The following is a 14,144-nucleotide window of genomic DNA, read 5'->3' as shown; positions in this document are numbered from 1 at the left end:
TTTATGTGAGAAGTGTCACAGAGAGATCAAAAATGTCAACCACAGAGAAGTTTCTGAAACCGTCCATTCCGTACTTAGATGGCCATTATGATTGGAAGTAGGGATCTCTGCACCAGCAATTGGGACATCACCAGCAAGTGAAGCGCAGAGAAAGACTGTGGAGGAGGCCAAGCTCAAAGATCTAAAGGCCAAGAACTACTTGTTCCACGCGATTGGTAGAGAAATCCTGGAAACAATTCTTGACAAGGGGACGTCAAAGGCAATTTGGTACTCAATGAAACAGAAGTATCAAGGGTCCATGAAGGTGAAAAGAGCACAACTTTAAGCTTTGAGAAGGGAGTTTGAGTTGCTTGCCATGAAAGAAGGAGAAAAGGTCAACAGCTTCTTGGGACGAACTTTAACTGTGGTGAACAAGATGAAGGCAAATGATGAGACAATGGAGTAGAGTACAGTGGTTAGTAAGGTACTTAGATCATTGACGGCCAAGTTCAATTATGTTGTTTGTTCAATAGAGGAGTTAAATGATTTAAGTACTTTGAGCATTGATGAATTGCATGGAAGTCTGCTTGTCCATGAACAAAGAATGAAGGGACACCAAGAGGAGGAACATGTGTTGAAAGTAGCTCAGGAAGATAGGTTTGGCAGAGGAAGGGTCGAGGTGTGCTTAGAGGAGGATGTGGAAGAGGCAGAGGGAGACATCCTCTAAACAAAGCAATGATCGAGTGTTTCAAATGCCATAAGTTGGGACACTTTCAAGACGAGTGTCCCGACTGGGAAAAAAAGGCAAACTATGCTGAGCTGGAGGAAGAAGATGAGCTTTTGTTGATGTCCTATATAGAGCTTCATCAAACAAAGAAAGAAGAAATATGGTTCCTTGACTCGGGCTGCAGAAATCATATGACCGGGAACAAAGAATGGTTCTCAGATTTGGTAGAAAATTTCAGTCGGACAGTGAAACTTGGGAATGACACGAAAATGGCAGTGGTAGCAAAAGCAAGTGTAAGGGTGCAATTGAATGGCATAACCCAGGTAATATCTGATGTTTATTATATTCCTGAGCTTAAAAACAATTTATTAAGCATAGGACAACTTCAAGAGAAGGGGTTAGCCATTTTAATTCGGGATGGAACCTGTAAAGTATTTCATCCTAGGAGGGGGTTGATTATGCAAACTGATATGAGTAGAAATAGAATGTTTTATCTGTCAGCTTCTATGGCACCAAGAAATTCTCTGTGTTTACAAGCTGAAGCTGTATCGGAGAAAGAAGCTCATATGTGGCATTGTCGTTTTGGCACTTAAACAACATCGGACTGAGAATGCTTCCTTATAAGAAGATGGTGGTTGGCTTACCCTCTCTGAAGTTTCCAAAGAAGGTATGCACTATATGCTTAATCGGCAAGCAACATAGAATGCATGTACCGAGAAAGAGTTTGTGGAGGGCGTCAAAGCGACTTCAGCTCGTGCATTCAGATATATGTGGTCCTATTAAGACAGCTTCAAATAATGGCAAGAGGTACATCTTAAGCTTTATTGATGATCTCACTCGTAAAACTTGGGTTTATTTCTTACATAAAAAGTCAGAAACTTTTGCTACATTCAAAAGTTTTAAGGCTTGTGTTGAGAAGGAGATAGGTGCTTACATAACTTGTTTGAGGACAGACAGGGGTGGTGAATTCTGCTCAAATGAGTTTAGAGAGTTTTGTAAATCACAGGGCATCAGTAGACAACTGACGACAGCCTTTACTCCTCAGCAGAACGGAGTTGCCGAGAGAAAGAACAAGACAATTATGAATGTTGTTCGATCTATGTTAATTGAGAAGAAAGTTCCTAAAGCTTTTTGGGCCGAGGCAGTGAGATGGTGTGTGCATATTCAGAATCGATGCCCAACAGCAGCAATTGAAAACCAGACTCCATAAGAGGCATGGAGTGGTGAGAAACCAGTGGTGGAGTATTTTCGAATCTTCGGATGCATAGCACATGTTCATGTACCGGATCAAAGGAGGAGTAAGTTGGATGATAAGAGCAGAAAATATGTCTTTCTAGGAGTTAGTGATGAGTCCAAGGCGTGGAGATTATATGATCCAGTCGCAAAGAAGATCTTCGTCAACAAGGATGTTGTGTTTGAAGAAGAAGAAGAAAGTTGGGATTGGGGCAGAACGGAGGAAGAAATCAAGCAAGATATATTAGAATGGGAAGATGAAGATGGAAGTGATGGAGAGGATGACCAGAATGAAGAAGCAAATGGTGGAACAGGTTCAAACAATTCCAGCAGCAGTTCCAACAATTTGAGTAGCAGCCCAACAGAGTCACCTCCAAATGAGCAAAACTCTAATGTACATGGAGAATTAGCTGAAGGGAGGGGTATACGAGGAAGAAGAGCACCAAGTTGGATGGCGGATTATGAAATAGGGGAGGGATTATTTGAAGATGAAAACTTGAATGCAATGATGGTGATTGAGAATGACCCAGTTTCATTTAAAGAAGCAATTAAAAGCAAGAAATGGAGGGAAGCAATGTCAATAGAAATTGAAGCCATAGAGAGGAACCAATCTTGGGAACTCACTGTGTTACCTAAAGGAGTTAAACCTATTGGAGTTAAATGGGTGTTCAAAACTAAGCTTAACGAAGATAGGGATGTGGAAAAGTTCAAAGCAAGGCTAGTGGCAAAAGGGTATGCACAACACCATGGAGTAGATTACACTGAAATATTTGCTCCAGTGGCAAGATTTGATACCATTCGTATGATACTTGCAGTGGCTGCTCAATTCAGTTGGGAGGTTTTTCAACTCGATGTGAAGAGCGCTTTTCTTCACAGAGAGCTCAAAGAGGAAGTGTTTGTGCAGCAACCCGAGGGATTTACGAAGAAAGGAGAAGAAGAGAAAGTTTATAGACTGAGGAAGGAATTATATGGCCTTAAACAAGCGCCGAGCTTGGTACAGCAGAATTGAAGCGTATTTTGTGCGTGAAGGTTTTGAAAGGTGTCCTAGTGAGCACACACTGTTCACAAAGTCGAAAGAAGGTAAAATATTACTAATAAGTCTTTATGTTGATGACTTGATCTTTACTGGGAATGATAGAAGCATGTTTGATGAATTTAAAAATTCAATGATGCTGGAATTTGATATGCCCGACTTGGGGAAGATGAAATACTTTCTTGGAATAGAAGTTAAACAATGTATAGATGGAATTTTCATCTGTCAGAAGATACGCACGAGAATTATTAGCAAGGTTCGATATGGAGGGTGCTAATGCAGTGAAGAATCCAATAGTACCAGGTACAAGGCTGTCCAAGGATGAGGGAGGAGTTAGAGTTGATAAAACTCTATTCAAGCAGGTGGTTGGAAGTCTCATGTATTTGATTGTAACTAGGCCTGACTTGATGTATGGTGTTAGTTTGATAAGCAGGTTCATGTCCAGTCCCACTATGTCACACTGGCTTGCGGCAAAAAGAATTTTGAGGTACTTAAAAGGTACAACTGATCTTGGGATTTTTTATAAGAAAGAAGAAAGCAGCTTGAGACTCATGGCATTTACAGACAGTGATTATGCCAGTGACTTAGATGATCGGAGAAGTACATCTGGGTTTGTGTTTATGTTGGGGTCTGGAGCAGTCTCTTGGTGCTCAAAGAAACAACCAGTGGTTGCTCTCTCGACTACGGAAGCAGAGTATATAGCAGCAGTATTGTGTGCATGTCAGTGTGTTTGGCTTAGAAGGGTGGTGGAGAAGCTTGGAATTAAAGAGAAATCAAGCACTATGATTATGTGTGATAACAGTTCCACTATACAATTGTCTAAGAATCCAGTGTTTCATGGGAAAAGCAAGCATATTGATGTAAAATTCCATTTCTTAAGAGATTTGGTGAACGAGGGAGTCGTTGAGCTGAGCTACTGCAAATCTCAGGATCAAATTGCAGATATTCTGACAAAACCAATAAAGCTGGAGCAGTTTGAGAAGCTTCGTGGAATGCTTGGAGTGACTGAAGTAAGCAAAGTGCAGATGCATTAGCTTAAGGGAGGGAATGTTAGATATAATTGTTTGAATTAGTCTTTCAGTCAGTAGATAAGTCCTAGTCTTCAGGAGGATCTAAAGGCTTGTAAAACGTGGTTCGTTATTTCATTTCTGTTTCTGTAAAGGCTATAAATAGCTCCATTTTACTTTGATCAAATAATATAGATTTCTTCCCGCTACTTTAAATTTCTCTGCATTCCAATTTCAACACACACAATTCTCCACGCTGAGTTTGTCAAACACAGCCCAAGAGGCCAATACCAAGGACGGAGCCAGGAATCTGATGTGAACAATGTCTTTGTGACTAACTAACTTTCGATAAAACTGATGAAGTTTGAAGACATGGGCACATGGCCATCAGTAGCCCTGCAGTGCGACTGATCACTGAAGTCCATAGAAAAACAATAACAAATACGAATATCCTTAGTCGAAATTTTGAATAGGCAAAATCAACGGCAAATCCAGGCCCAAGTTTCATTTCCGTCCGTGTTGGGTTTCAACTAGTTCTTCCAAGAGAAGCCCAACCTGTTTCCCCAGTGGTTTCTTTTCCAGGCCCATGCCGATTGTTAACTCACCTCCTTCCCCAGACTTTTTCTGAATTGTCAGTCTTTTATTTTTTTAAAGTTCCAAACCGAGCCTCGCCAGATGTCTAACTCCCATATTCAGCTAATAGCAAGTCCAATAGAGGGCTGCTAAAAGGAGTTGCTAAACCCTTGCCACATTTCATTCCAATAGCTCTTTTGTGTTTTGAAGTGCTAAATGGATATGAATGGCACAGTTTCTGCCGTCCATCCATTAGTTTGTAGACGGAATTTTTTTTAGACGGATGACACAATTTCTGCCGTCTGTTGAAATTTAACACACAAACGGCAAAACCTATGTCGTCTGTTGAAATTTATTATGCCAGGGTTGGTTGGATTTATCACACCAGCCAAATTTAAGAGTCTTCTAGTAGCCCTGTTGGAATGATATTTTGGTTTTTGAGGTGTTATATAGCCTTTAGCAGCCCATTGGACTTGCTCTAAGGGTTTTCTTCGTATAAAAATCTAAAGAAACAAACTAGATAAACAATACAGATTTGCAAACATCCTGAATACTTGATAGAGATTATGTATACAATGAAGAATAGAGTGAAAAAACATATTGGATATTTGGATGTTACACTCTTACTTGACGGTCCCCCATCCAAAAAAACGAAACACACATACCTTAACAACGAGAATCGATTGGAGGTTGAGTTTCAGAAGTTGGTGAGAAAAATAATCCAAAGATGCAAACACACATTTTTACACAAGGAAACCTCATTTCCAGACTAAAAATTACTTTTGTCAAGGCTCTATACTGGCAAATTAACATCTGGAAATAGGAAGCAGAAACTTTAGGAAAATTACTGGCAAATCCTTGTGACATTCTCGAGGTGTCTTCACTCTTCAGGATACCACCAAAAAGAAACGACACAGACAATGGCTTATCAAAACGGGTCAGAAATAATCAGTTTTCAATAATAATAACAGATCCAATGATCACAACAATTCTGAAGGAAATTTACATAACTTTCAGAAAGGTACATGAGTAACAAACCCAAATGGCCAAATGGAATTAAAACAGAAAAACAAGAAGAAATGTGATTACAGAACAAGCAACAATATAAACAAAGTCCACAATCCAAGCAACTGAACTATTAAAAGATTTTGTTGTATTGGTCAGTGAGAGAACCCCGAAGATTTGAATAAAGGTTATAGAGAGAGTACTGCCGAAGGTTTTCTACTTCATACCATGAGTTGAGTGCCCTAAGGTGCTTATCTGTGCCTGAGAAAGCTAGTTGTATACCGATGCTGCAATCTACAGGTCCCCCTTTACCTTTACAGCTAGATGTTCGAATAGCACAGTCCTGATTGTTGAGGCAGACATAATTAGACTTTCCTGAGCCGCATGAAGCGCATCCATCTCTCTTCCAGAACAAGTTTTGCAACCTACCCTTTTGAAACTCAAACACCTGCATTCACATAGCCACGTCAGTTTCATAAAGACAATGACTCGAATGACAAAGTCAACCTTAATATCCTTACCAGAGTAAAGCTGGTCACAGTGTAGGTACCATTTGCAACAAAAGCAGGGGTAGACCTTGCTGCATATTTGCGGCCAGCAAATGCCACCATGTATCCACCAGCAGAATCCTGAAATTCATTTAGGTACTTTTATGCTATTAATCTGTCAAAATGACTGAGTTGCTGCACCAGTAGTTTATTTCATTTTCAAACAATACATGATACTGAATAAGAAAGAGAACAAAAGAAATAAGGTGTACATAGCCAAATTAAAAACCCCTTAGCACTGGATATTGATGATTATAACATGCCTTATAAGCTAACACATGAGAAATGACCCCACTTTTATAATAAATTAAAGAGTTCTTACAATCCAAATTGGGAGAATATAGCCTGTGGCTGGAATATATGTCATGGAATCCCATTTAGGTCAAAGTGATTTCATTGAAAACCTTTTAAAGTGGGTTGCTTCAAAACCCCACAAATTCCACAATGACATTTGCCTCTTAAGAGACCATTCCAGATTACCAACTCTCTCTTTTTATTATTATTATTATTATTATTTTAACAAGTGTGTTAGATGTCATACGTATTAATCTCACAAAAGAAACAATTTTTTCGACCAATTATTTCCAACAAAACCATTTAGAAAATCTTAAACTAAATTAAGTAAATGGGCTCCCTTAAGATATACAAGGCCGGTAAGGGCCTTGCTCACCAATCTAGCTGAAAAGGTGCTACCATGAGTATCTCCATTGTCATTCATTGGAAAATGGGTAACAACGGCATTAATCCCCTCAACTATACTACTTGTGGGAGCTCTTAACAAGAAAAGGACATAGAGTAATAGATTTTACAGGTACTCTTCAGAAAAGTCACCATAGAAAAGAGTTTGACTCTTCCACCTGGGTAGCTGATATAGAAACCCAGAGACACCTAAGGAAGCTCTCACAGATGTTGGGAATAGGAAGATCATATTCCTAGCACCCTATGAGTCGTAAGAAGACATCCGGACACGCAATGTGGATTGTGACCGTGTAAGGAAAAAGAATATGAATTGGACAAGGGTAGTAGCGCGATTGAGTCACTAGTTGTTCAGCCTAGATTAGTTCAGTCTATATTCTCAGTCAGCCCGGACTGTCAGTAATGGGAAGCGTATTCGTAAGCGCTATAAGTTAGTGAAAGTGTAGCGAATGCTGACTACAGTCAGGGCGTCTTTCACAAGGGCTTCTAACTATGAGTCAGGTGATGAAAAAGGACCACCGGAGGTTGGTGAAAGCTTCTTTTTGCGTGAGCACTTAAAAGCGGGACTGAAACTAGTCGCGTTCTTACTTTGGTACTTAAACTAGTTGCCTACTTGAGTCGTTAGCAATAGCCTACTGGTGCACGCTTAGGTTCATATCTAAAGGCAACTGAAGCGGTCTGGTCCACGCTAACGCATGAGTGAACCTACTATAGGCATGTTAACTACCTACCAGAGGTGTGAAAGGATGAATAGGCTAGTGGCAGCTAAAGATGAACCAGAGTAGAGCAGCGTGCCAGTTGACTAGTCAAAGCAACTAATAGCCTTCCAGTAGTGGTAATGAATTGCGCGCCAGGCTACAGTTAGGGCGCTAACTGAAACTGGGCACACCAGACTGAGAAACTGAATGGCAAGCCGGACTGAGAGTCAAGGGCTTATGAATCTGGGACTGGACACAAGCTAAGCTAATCGGCACTTGCAGGCGAACTTTCTTGCTTATAGTGGTGCGGGAGGCGTAGCTCAACAACTCGTTCTTGCTCTGACTACTAGCGTCTAGCATTAGCGGCCGCGTAAGAAAAATAGGATATTACCGCTTATCAAGCACCAGATTCTTACCAGACTGATGAGAGCAGGCGCCCTTTCTAAGGAAGCTCATTCCCCAGAATCCGTTTAGGCAGGCTTAATAGCTCCAGCTAGTGTAAAAAAGTAGTCACTTCATGCAATACGAAGCAGATGATTCTCACGCTATTGCGCTACGTACCGTCAGGCCCCAGTGGGGTAAGACTCATAGAAGGCTATAAGTAGTCAGGCATGCCTGCTAACGTAGATGAGTCATAGTAGGATTCGCCTTGAGAAGAAGTTGGGTGGGCGTGCTTGCTAATGAGAAGCTTCTTTTCTTAACCAATACATGCTGGCGCAAGCTTGGCAACTGCTGACTATAGTCAGGGCGTCCGTAATGAAATGCTGATCCTATTCGGTGGCACTTAAGTCCTGCGCAATCGGCTTTTCAGTCTGGCTCAAGCACGATTAGAGTTGAATCTTTTTTATGTTATTAGTTAATGGCTAAACCCAGCTAATGCAGGCCCGAGTCGGCTTACATCCGCTAAAGTAGTCACTGATTTGAAGCCAGGTAAGGATCTCGTGAACCTGGCCCTGGTTATAATAGTCCTGATTGTAGTCGCTCATAAGAATGCAGGTCATGCGGCAATGGAAGTGCTAAAGTCATTTTTTCGGCTATAGATAAGAACGCAAGAGCTTGAAAAGAGTGCCCTAATAGGCGCTTTCTTTGCAGAATAGCGATTCTCACCTGCCTGACGGCGATGACCACGACGTGACTTATGAATCCTACGGCGCTCTCTTAGTCACAATCGAACGACCACTAGGTTCTTGCGTGCGAACTTGTGCAGGTGATAGTGGTGCGGGCGGCATAGCGCAACTACTTGTTTTCTGACTGCTATAGTTATAGTCGTCTAGCGTAGCGTTAGGGGCCCTTTCAGTGCTAATAGGGCTATTGCCAGTTATCAAGCGCCTGATTCTTGCCAGACTGATGAGAGCAGGCACCTTTTATAGCGACCTTCCTTCTGCTGCAATTAGAGTTGCGGCTGTTTGAAGCCTTAGGTGGACCCATCAAGCGACTCTAACAGCCTTTTCGGCCTAAATTTCTTGCTTTATCAACCGTCTATGCCTATCTGCTTTAGGGTGAATGATCCAACTGCTGCCTATTGATCTTTGCTTTCAGTCTTTCTTGGAGTAGACTATAGCCGTTATGCTTTTCTAGACTATGCCTATAGAGGAGGTCTTCTAATGTAGATCTTACTGGCGGAAGCTTCAGTTTAATTGAATCTACACTTTAATTGAAACACAATTAAAAGACGACCTAAAAATCACTCTTTTATTGAATCTCTCAATCACAAATCACACACATAAACACAACTACTGAAACCCTAACTACAACCCGTTATTTAAAGTAAACCTAGAAAGCATAAACCAATAGGTACATGACATGTGTCCAACTAACTAATGGACTCGAACCATGGGCTTGGACTCCACGAAGGGGATCACGCCCATAACATATAGAAGGAACATAGGTGCACGCCTATGACACTGACAGACTCGACTAATGTTCTACATCACTCTCCTCATGTTGATGAAGCTTGTCCACAAGCTAAAGTAGTGGAGCGTCTGAAGCTGGAAATATTGACAAAGCTTCATGCTGGAAATCTAGGACAAGATCAGGTGGCTTGGCAACAACATCTTCGACCTCATCTTCACCTTCAGCTAATAAAACAGGGCGCTTCTTCTTCTTAGGACACTCAGTAGCAATGTGACCCATAACGCCACATTCAAAGCACTTTCTAGCAAAGACTATATGTCCCAAAGAGCCGACCACGGGAGTAGCGGCTGTAACTACACTTGCGTAAACCCATTATAAGGTGCGTAAGTCGTACCGGTGAAAGCACTCGTTCAAAGACGCTAATGTATATTTAAACGCGATAGCCATGTCCTCAATCTCAAACATGATAAGTGCTTCACGAATTGACCTGCGCAGACCATTCAAATAACAACCCACCCTCTGTTCCTTAGTTTCAACCAACCCAAAGACGAAAGTACACAACAACCTAAACCGCCAAGATATTCTTGAACCGGCGACAACTGTTGTTTCAAATTCTGTAGACGAATGAACAAATCTTGATGGTACTGTTTAGGAACAAAATGCGCATGTAACTCTCGGCGCATACTAGCCCAAGTGCAAACACGCCTGTAACCTTGATTAACCCTCCGCAGATTTAATTCATCCCACCACACCAAAGCATAACCCTTCAACTTAGTGGATGCTAATTTAACCTTCTTTCCATCATCTAAGTTTTTATAATCAAAGGCCTTTTCAATTTGATTAAGCCAATCAATAAACTCATTAGGATCGAGTTTACCATCAAAAGTAGGCACATCAATTTTAATATCACCCGCCTGACTCCTCTCCAATATTCGGAGGAAATAATTAACATCAACAACCCCATTATCAATATTCTGAACACCATGATCTTCATCAAAATAACTAAAATGGTCATACCTTTCAAAATCACCTGCCTGACGGTTAGGGTCACGATCGCCTTACGAACACCGATCGATAGAAGGAGAAGAAGGAGGAGATAGAGACCGACCCCTATTCTCTTGCCTTGCATTGTGAAGAATGGGTTGTTCCCAAAAATTCCTATCACCATCAACCCAGCGCTGCACAGGATGTTGGTTACCATGACTTCTGCCCCGAACCTGATTAACACGCGGAATCTCACACCCTTGTGGAGGAAGATGCACGCCTCTAGCTGCCTCTTGCATTGGTAGACCTCGATTTTGGCCATTAGGGTTTAACCTTGGCTGAAAAATCGGATGTTGTGGCCCTGGGGCCGCTAGGTACGTAGCCGGGTAGAGGCGGTGGTGGCACTATGGGTGGAACTCACACAGGGAGCTCTCCAACACCGTCATCATCTTGACCAATACCAACAATGGGTGTTATACGATCAGCTACTTCATCCGCCTGATGAACTTCACTGTTGTTATTTACTCCCACAACTCTGTCCTCACCATTAGTCGCTAGATCAATAGGCGCAAAAGGGTTTCGAAGAGGGAATGTACCATTACTCTGTGATGACGCATCATCAGTACTAGCCACTGAACCATTATTCGGTGGTGGTGGCGGCTATTGCGCCTCTCTCTGTACTGTGGCCATTGTTGCAGTAAAGTTCTGGAACATCTGTGTCATGTTTTTCATGTTTTCCTCTAACCGAAACATGTGAGTATCCATAGATGGGGGACGACCTTGAGTTACTTTGTTATTCACCATAATAACACAAAAAAATTGATTTTTTGAAAAATAAATAAATAAATCTGGGTGAACAGTAATCTGGGTGAACATTAGCACGGTACCCGATGAACAGTGTTTTCGGTAAACAGTACTGTGAATAGTAACCCCTGAAATTAATCTGCTCCGATACCAAATAATGTAGATCTTACTAGCGGAAGCTTCAGTTTAATTGAATCTACACTTTAATTGAAACACAATTAAAAGACGACCTAAAAATCACTCTTTTATTGAATTTCTCAATCACAAATCACACACATAAACACAACTACTGAAACCCTAACTACAAACCCGTTATTTAAAGTAAACCTAGAAAGCATAAACCAATAGGAATATGACATGTGTCCAACTAACAAATGGACTCGAACCATGAGCTTGGACTCCACAAAGGGACTCACGCCCATAACATATAGAGGGAACATAGGCGCACGCCTATGACACTGACAGACTCGACTAATGTTCTACATCACCTTCACTCGTCCTATTTCCCCTCTCGTCTCAGTTCTAATATAGAGGGATCATCTTCTCCGCTTCACCCCTTTCTATGGCTTCTTCATCTTATCTCTACTCCATCTTAGGGGATATTGGGCTAGCATCAGCTTCATATACCCGCTTTGGATCTTGGCTGGACTGACTACCTACACCTACTACTTGCTCACCTTCACTAGACTGGTCTTCTAGCTATTAAGGCTGGCTTGGTCTTAGTATCCAGAGCTTCTATCAGCTTATCAGTAGGATGAACAAAGACTGAATTGAACTAGACTGAACTTGATCCTAGCTGTCCTAGATGTCCTCTTCTTGCATTCCCAACCTCTGGCAGAGCAGATCTTCTCTCTTCTATCTACTGACTACTACTCCTGATTGGTCCTTCTCGGCTATGCTTCTATGCCTTGCCTCTATCTGGGACTGGATTTGAAATTCTTAAGATAATGATATGGACCATGAGTGGAGACTACTTGCTTTACTTCCTTTCAATGGTACGGGAGAGATAGGAGATGTAAGAAGATAGGTGCATCAGAGGATAGGACTGTGAATCCACTACGCACTCCTCTCCTATAGGTGAGCAAGAAGCTGAGCAAGGAGCAGCTACGCTTCCAGGTTCTCTGATTGAAGACAGAAAGAAAGGAGAGATGTATAGGCTCCTTTGTCCAATTGATATCTCCTTCTTTTCGGGATAGGGGATCAAGGGACTCTCCCGCGGATAGAATTCCTACGGCTTGACAGCATTTTTAGATATTGGGGCGGATGGAAATGAAAGCCTTTACTAACTGATTAGGGTAGGGAACCCCGGGTAGGATGGTTCGGCCTGATTATAAGATGGTGGACCGTAGCCCTATTAGGTTAGTGGGGCATTAGTGTCATAGCTCATGGGGGAAAATTTTCCATATAGCGCGCAAAATTGCCCATTTCACACATGACCAATAGTACCATTGAGATCCTATTCTAGCCATCCTTGCTGGGTCCCATTGCCTATCTTTTCCATGATGGCCTAGCCGCTGACCTCGCTGTCCATCCGGAACCAGAAGAAGGAGAGGAGCGATTAGAAGAAGTGAGTATTGGCCCGTCCTCTCCAGCTAGATATCCATTTCAGATATCAGAAGATCGGTGTTGGTCGCATAGGCGGTGGGAGAAGCTAGATCGGGTCCAGGGCCGGGTCGAGCGGCCCTGTTGTTTTTCATATTACGATTTTTGTTTCCCGATTCAATGCCCTATCAATGAAACATTGATTAATAAATGTGCCGGGCCAGAGAGGAATCAAATGCTTCTATAAGGATGGGTGCTCAAAATGGTAGAAATGCTGCAGGGAAGGATACGTAGGTGGATCATTTGTTTCTACTATTCTATCTGAAGTGGCTTCTTCCCATGGAGGCAGGCGAGACGACTAGTTCAAGAGGTAATGTTTCAACACAAGAGGCAGTAGTCGACTCAATTCCCTCGCTGGCTGTCTCTCTATCTCGTATGGGGTGCATGGACTGCCAACTCGGCTAATAGTTATTTTTCTTCACCAGCTGTAGCGGCAGCAGGATCTAATGCTGGAGACTCAGATAAGTAGGAGCTTCTCCCCGGCCACCACATCCACTGCGGGCGAATTAACGGCTGAATGTGGGGAGGAGGGGGTTTATGTCCTTCGGCGAATCTTGGGGCTCAGAAGAGTGCTCCGGAAATAGTAGTCCAAAGACCACCTCTTCGACGACGTGGACACGGGATCCGACAAGATAAATGCAGAAGAATATGTCCGGGTCAAGCCCTCGCTCAGAACTAAGGGATCCTGAACATAGGCACTCACTGCATGAGCTCATAGGGCAAGATGAAGATCTGGAGACTGCCCGGTCCGAACTCTTGAAGGCAGCTAAGCAGCACGAAGCTCCGTAGTCCGTGGGGCACTCAATACATCGATTCTACCGCTACTTTTGGTGCTTCTATCGTCATTTTATGACCATCGACGATGGGATCGTTTATCGAACATTACAGTGATCTCTGGCGGCCATATAATGGCCTCATGGATAATCTATAGGATAACCCTTCATGCTATGAAGTAAAAGCGGAGAGAAACCTTAATCTGATGGCTTGCACACCTGTGCATTTTCACTTCGGCATAATGGTAAAATCTCTCATTCCCAACTTCCTTTTTAACTAATCAGATCATATTTCGCAACTACAGGTCTCGAATTGGAGCTTTGACTGACAACTGGATGTTCCAAGTAAAATCTATCGTCAGAGTCCTCAAACTAAGGATTCGTCTAAGGAGCAATGGGCTTATAGCTCGTTTCATGGGCTGCCTTGAGTTGACTATCGTTTGAGTCCTAAAACGTGAGAAAAGTCTAGGGAGAACAAAGAAGAAAGCGGCGATAGCAATTGCCTTGCCTCAATATCGAGAGAGGGAATCTTGCGAATAAGGTAACCGAACGGGCTAACACCCACAACCACGATAGCCGGAAAGTAAGGAATAAGAGCTGAATGAAAGGTAAGCCCCCTAGGGCTCCG

General features: G+C 42.4%; 1 protein-coding gene and 1 long non-coding RNA gene across 2 annotated transcripts in view; both read right to left on the bottom strand.

Annotated features, from left to right (window-relative positions):
- Nucleotides 1-5,488: 5,488 nt before the first annotated feature.
- Nucleotides 5,489-14,144, bottom strand: part of LOC147486104 (uncharacterized) — a 12,724-nt gene continuing 4,068 nt past the window's right edge. Inside the window, exons 2-3 of the mRNA XM_086570418.1 lie at nt 6,079-6,186; nt 5,489-6,005 (exon numbers count right to left, since the gene is read on the bottom strand). Coding sequence (XP_086426544.1) covers nt 5,691-6,005; nt 6,079-6,186 — 423 coding nt within the window. The 3' untranslated portion in view covers nt 5,489-5,690. The remainder of the gene's footprint in view (nt 6,006-6,078; nt 6,187-14,144) is intronic.
- On the bottom strand, nt 8,882-13,286 carry LOC147486105 (uncharacterized). Its single transcript, XR_015200958.1, has 2 exons — nt 11,630-13,286; nt 8,882-9,097 (listed from the first exon to the last, which is right to left on the bottom strand). It is a non-coding gene; the product is annotated as an uncharacterized LOC147486105 (long non-coding RNA).

Source organism: Coptis chinensis, chromosome 7, assembly GCF_015680905.1.
Source record: "Coptis chinensis isolate HL-2020 chromosome 7, ASM1568090v1, whole genome shotgun sequence".
NCBI classification, from domain to species: Eukaryota; Viridiplantae; Streptophyta; class Magnoliopsida; order Ranunculales; family Ranunculaceae; genus Coptis; species Coptis chinensis.
This window is presented reverse-complemented; position numbering and strand designations above follow the sequence as displayed.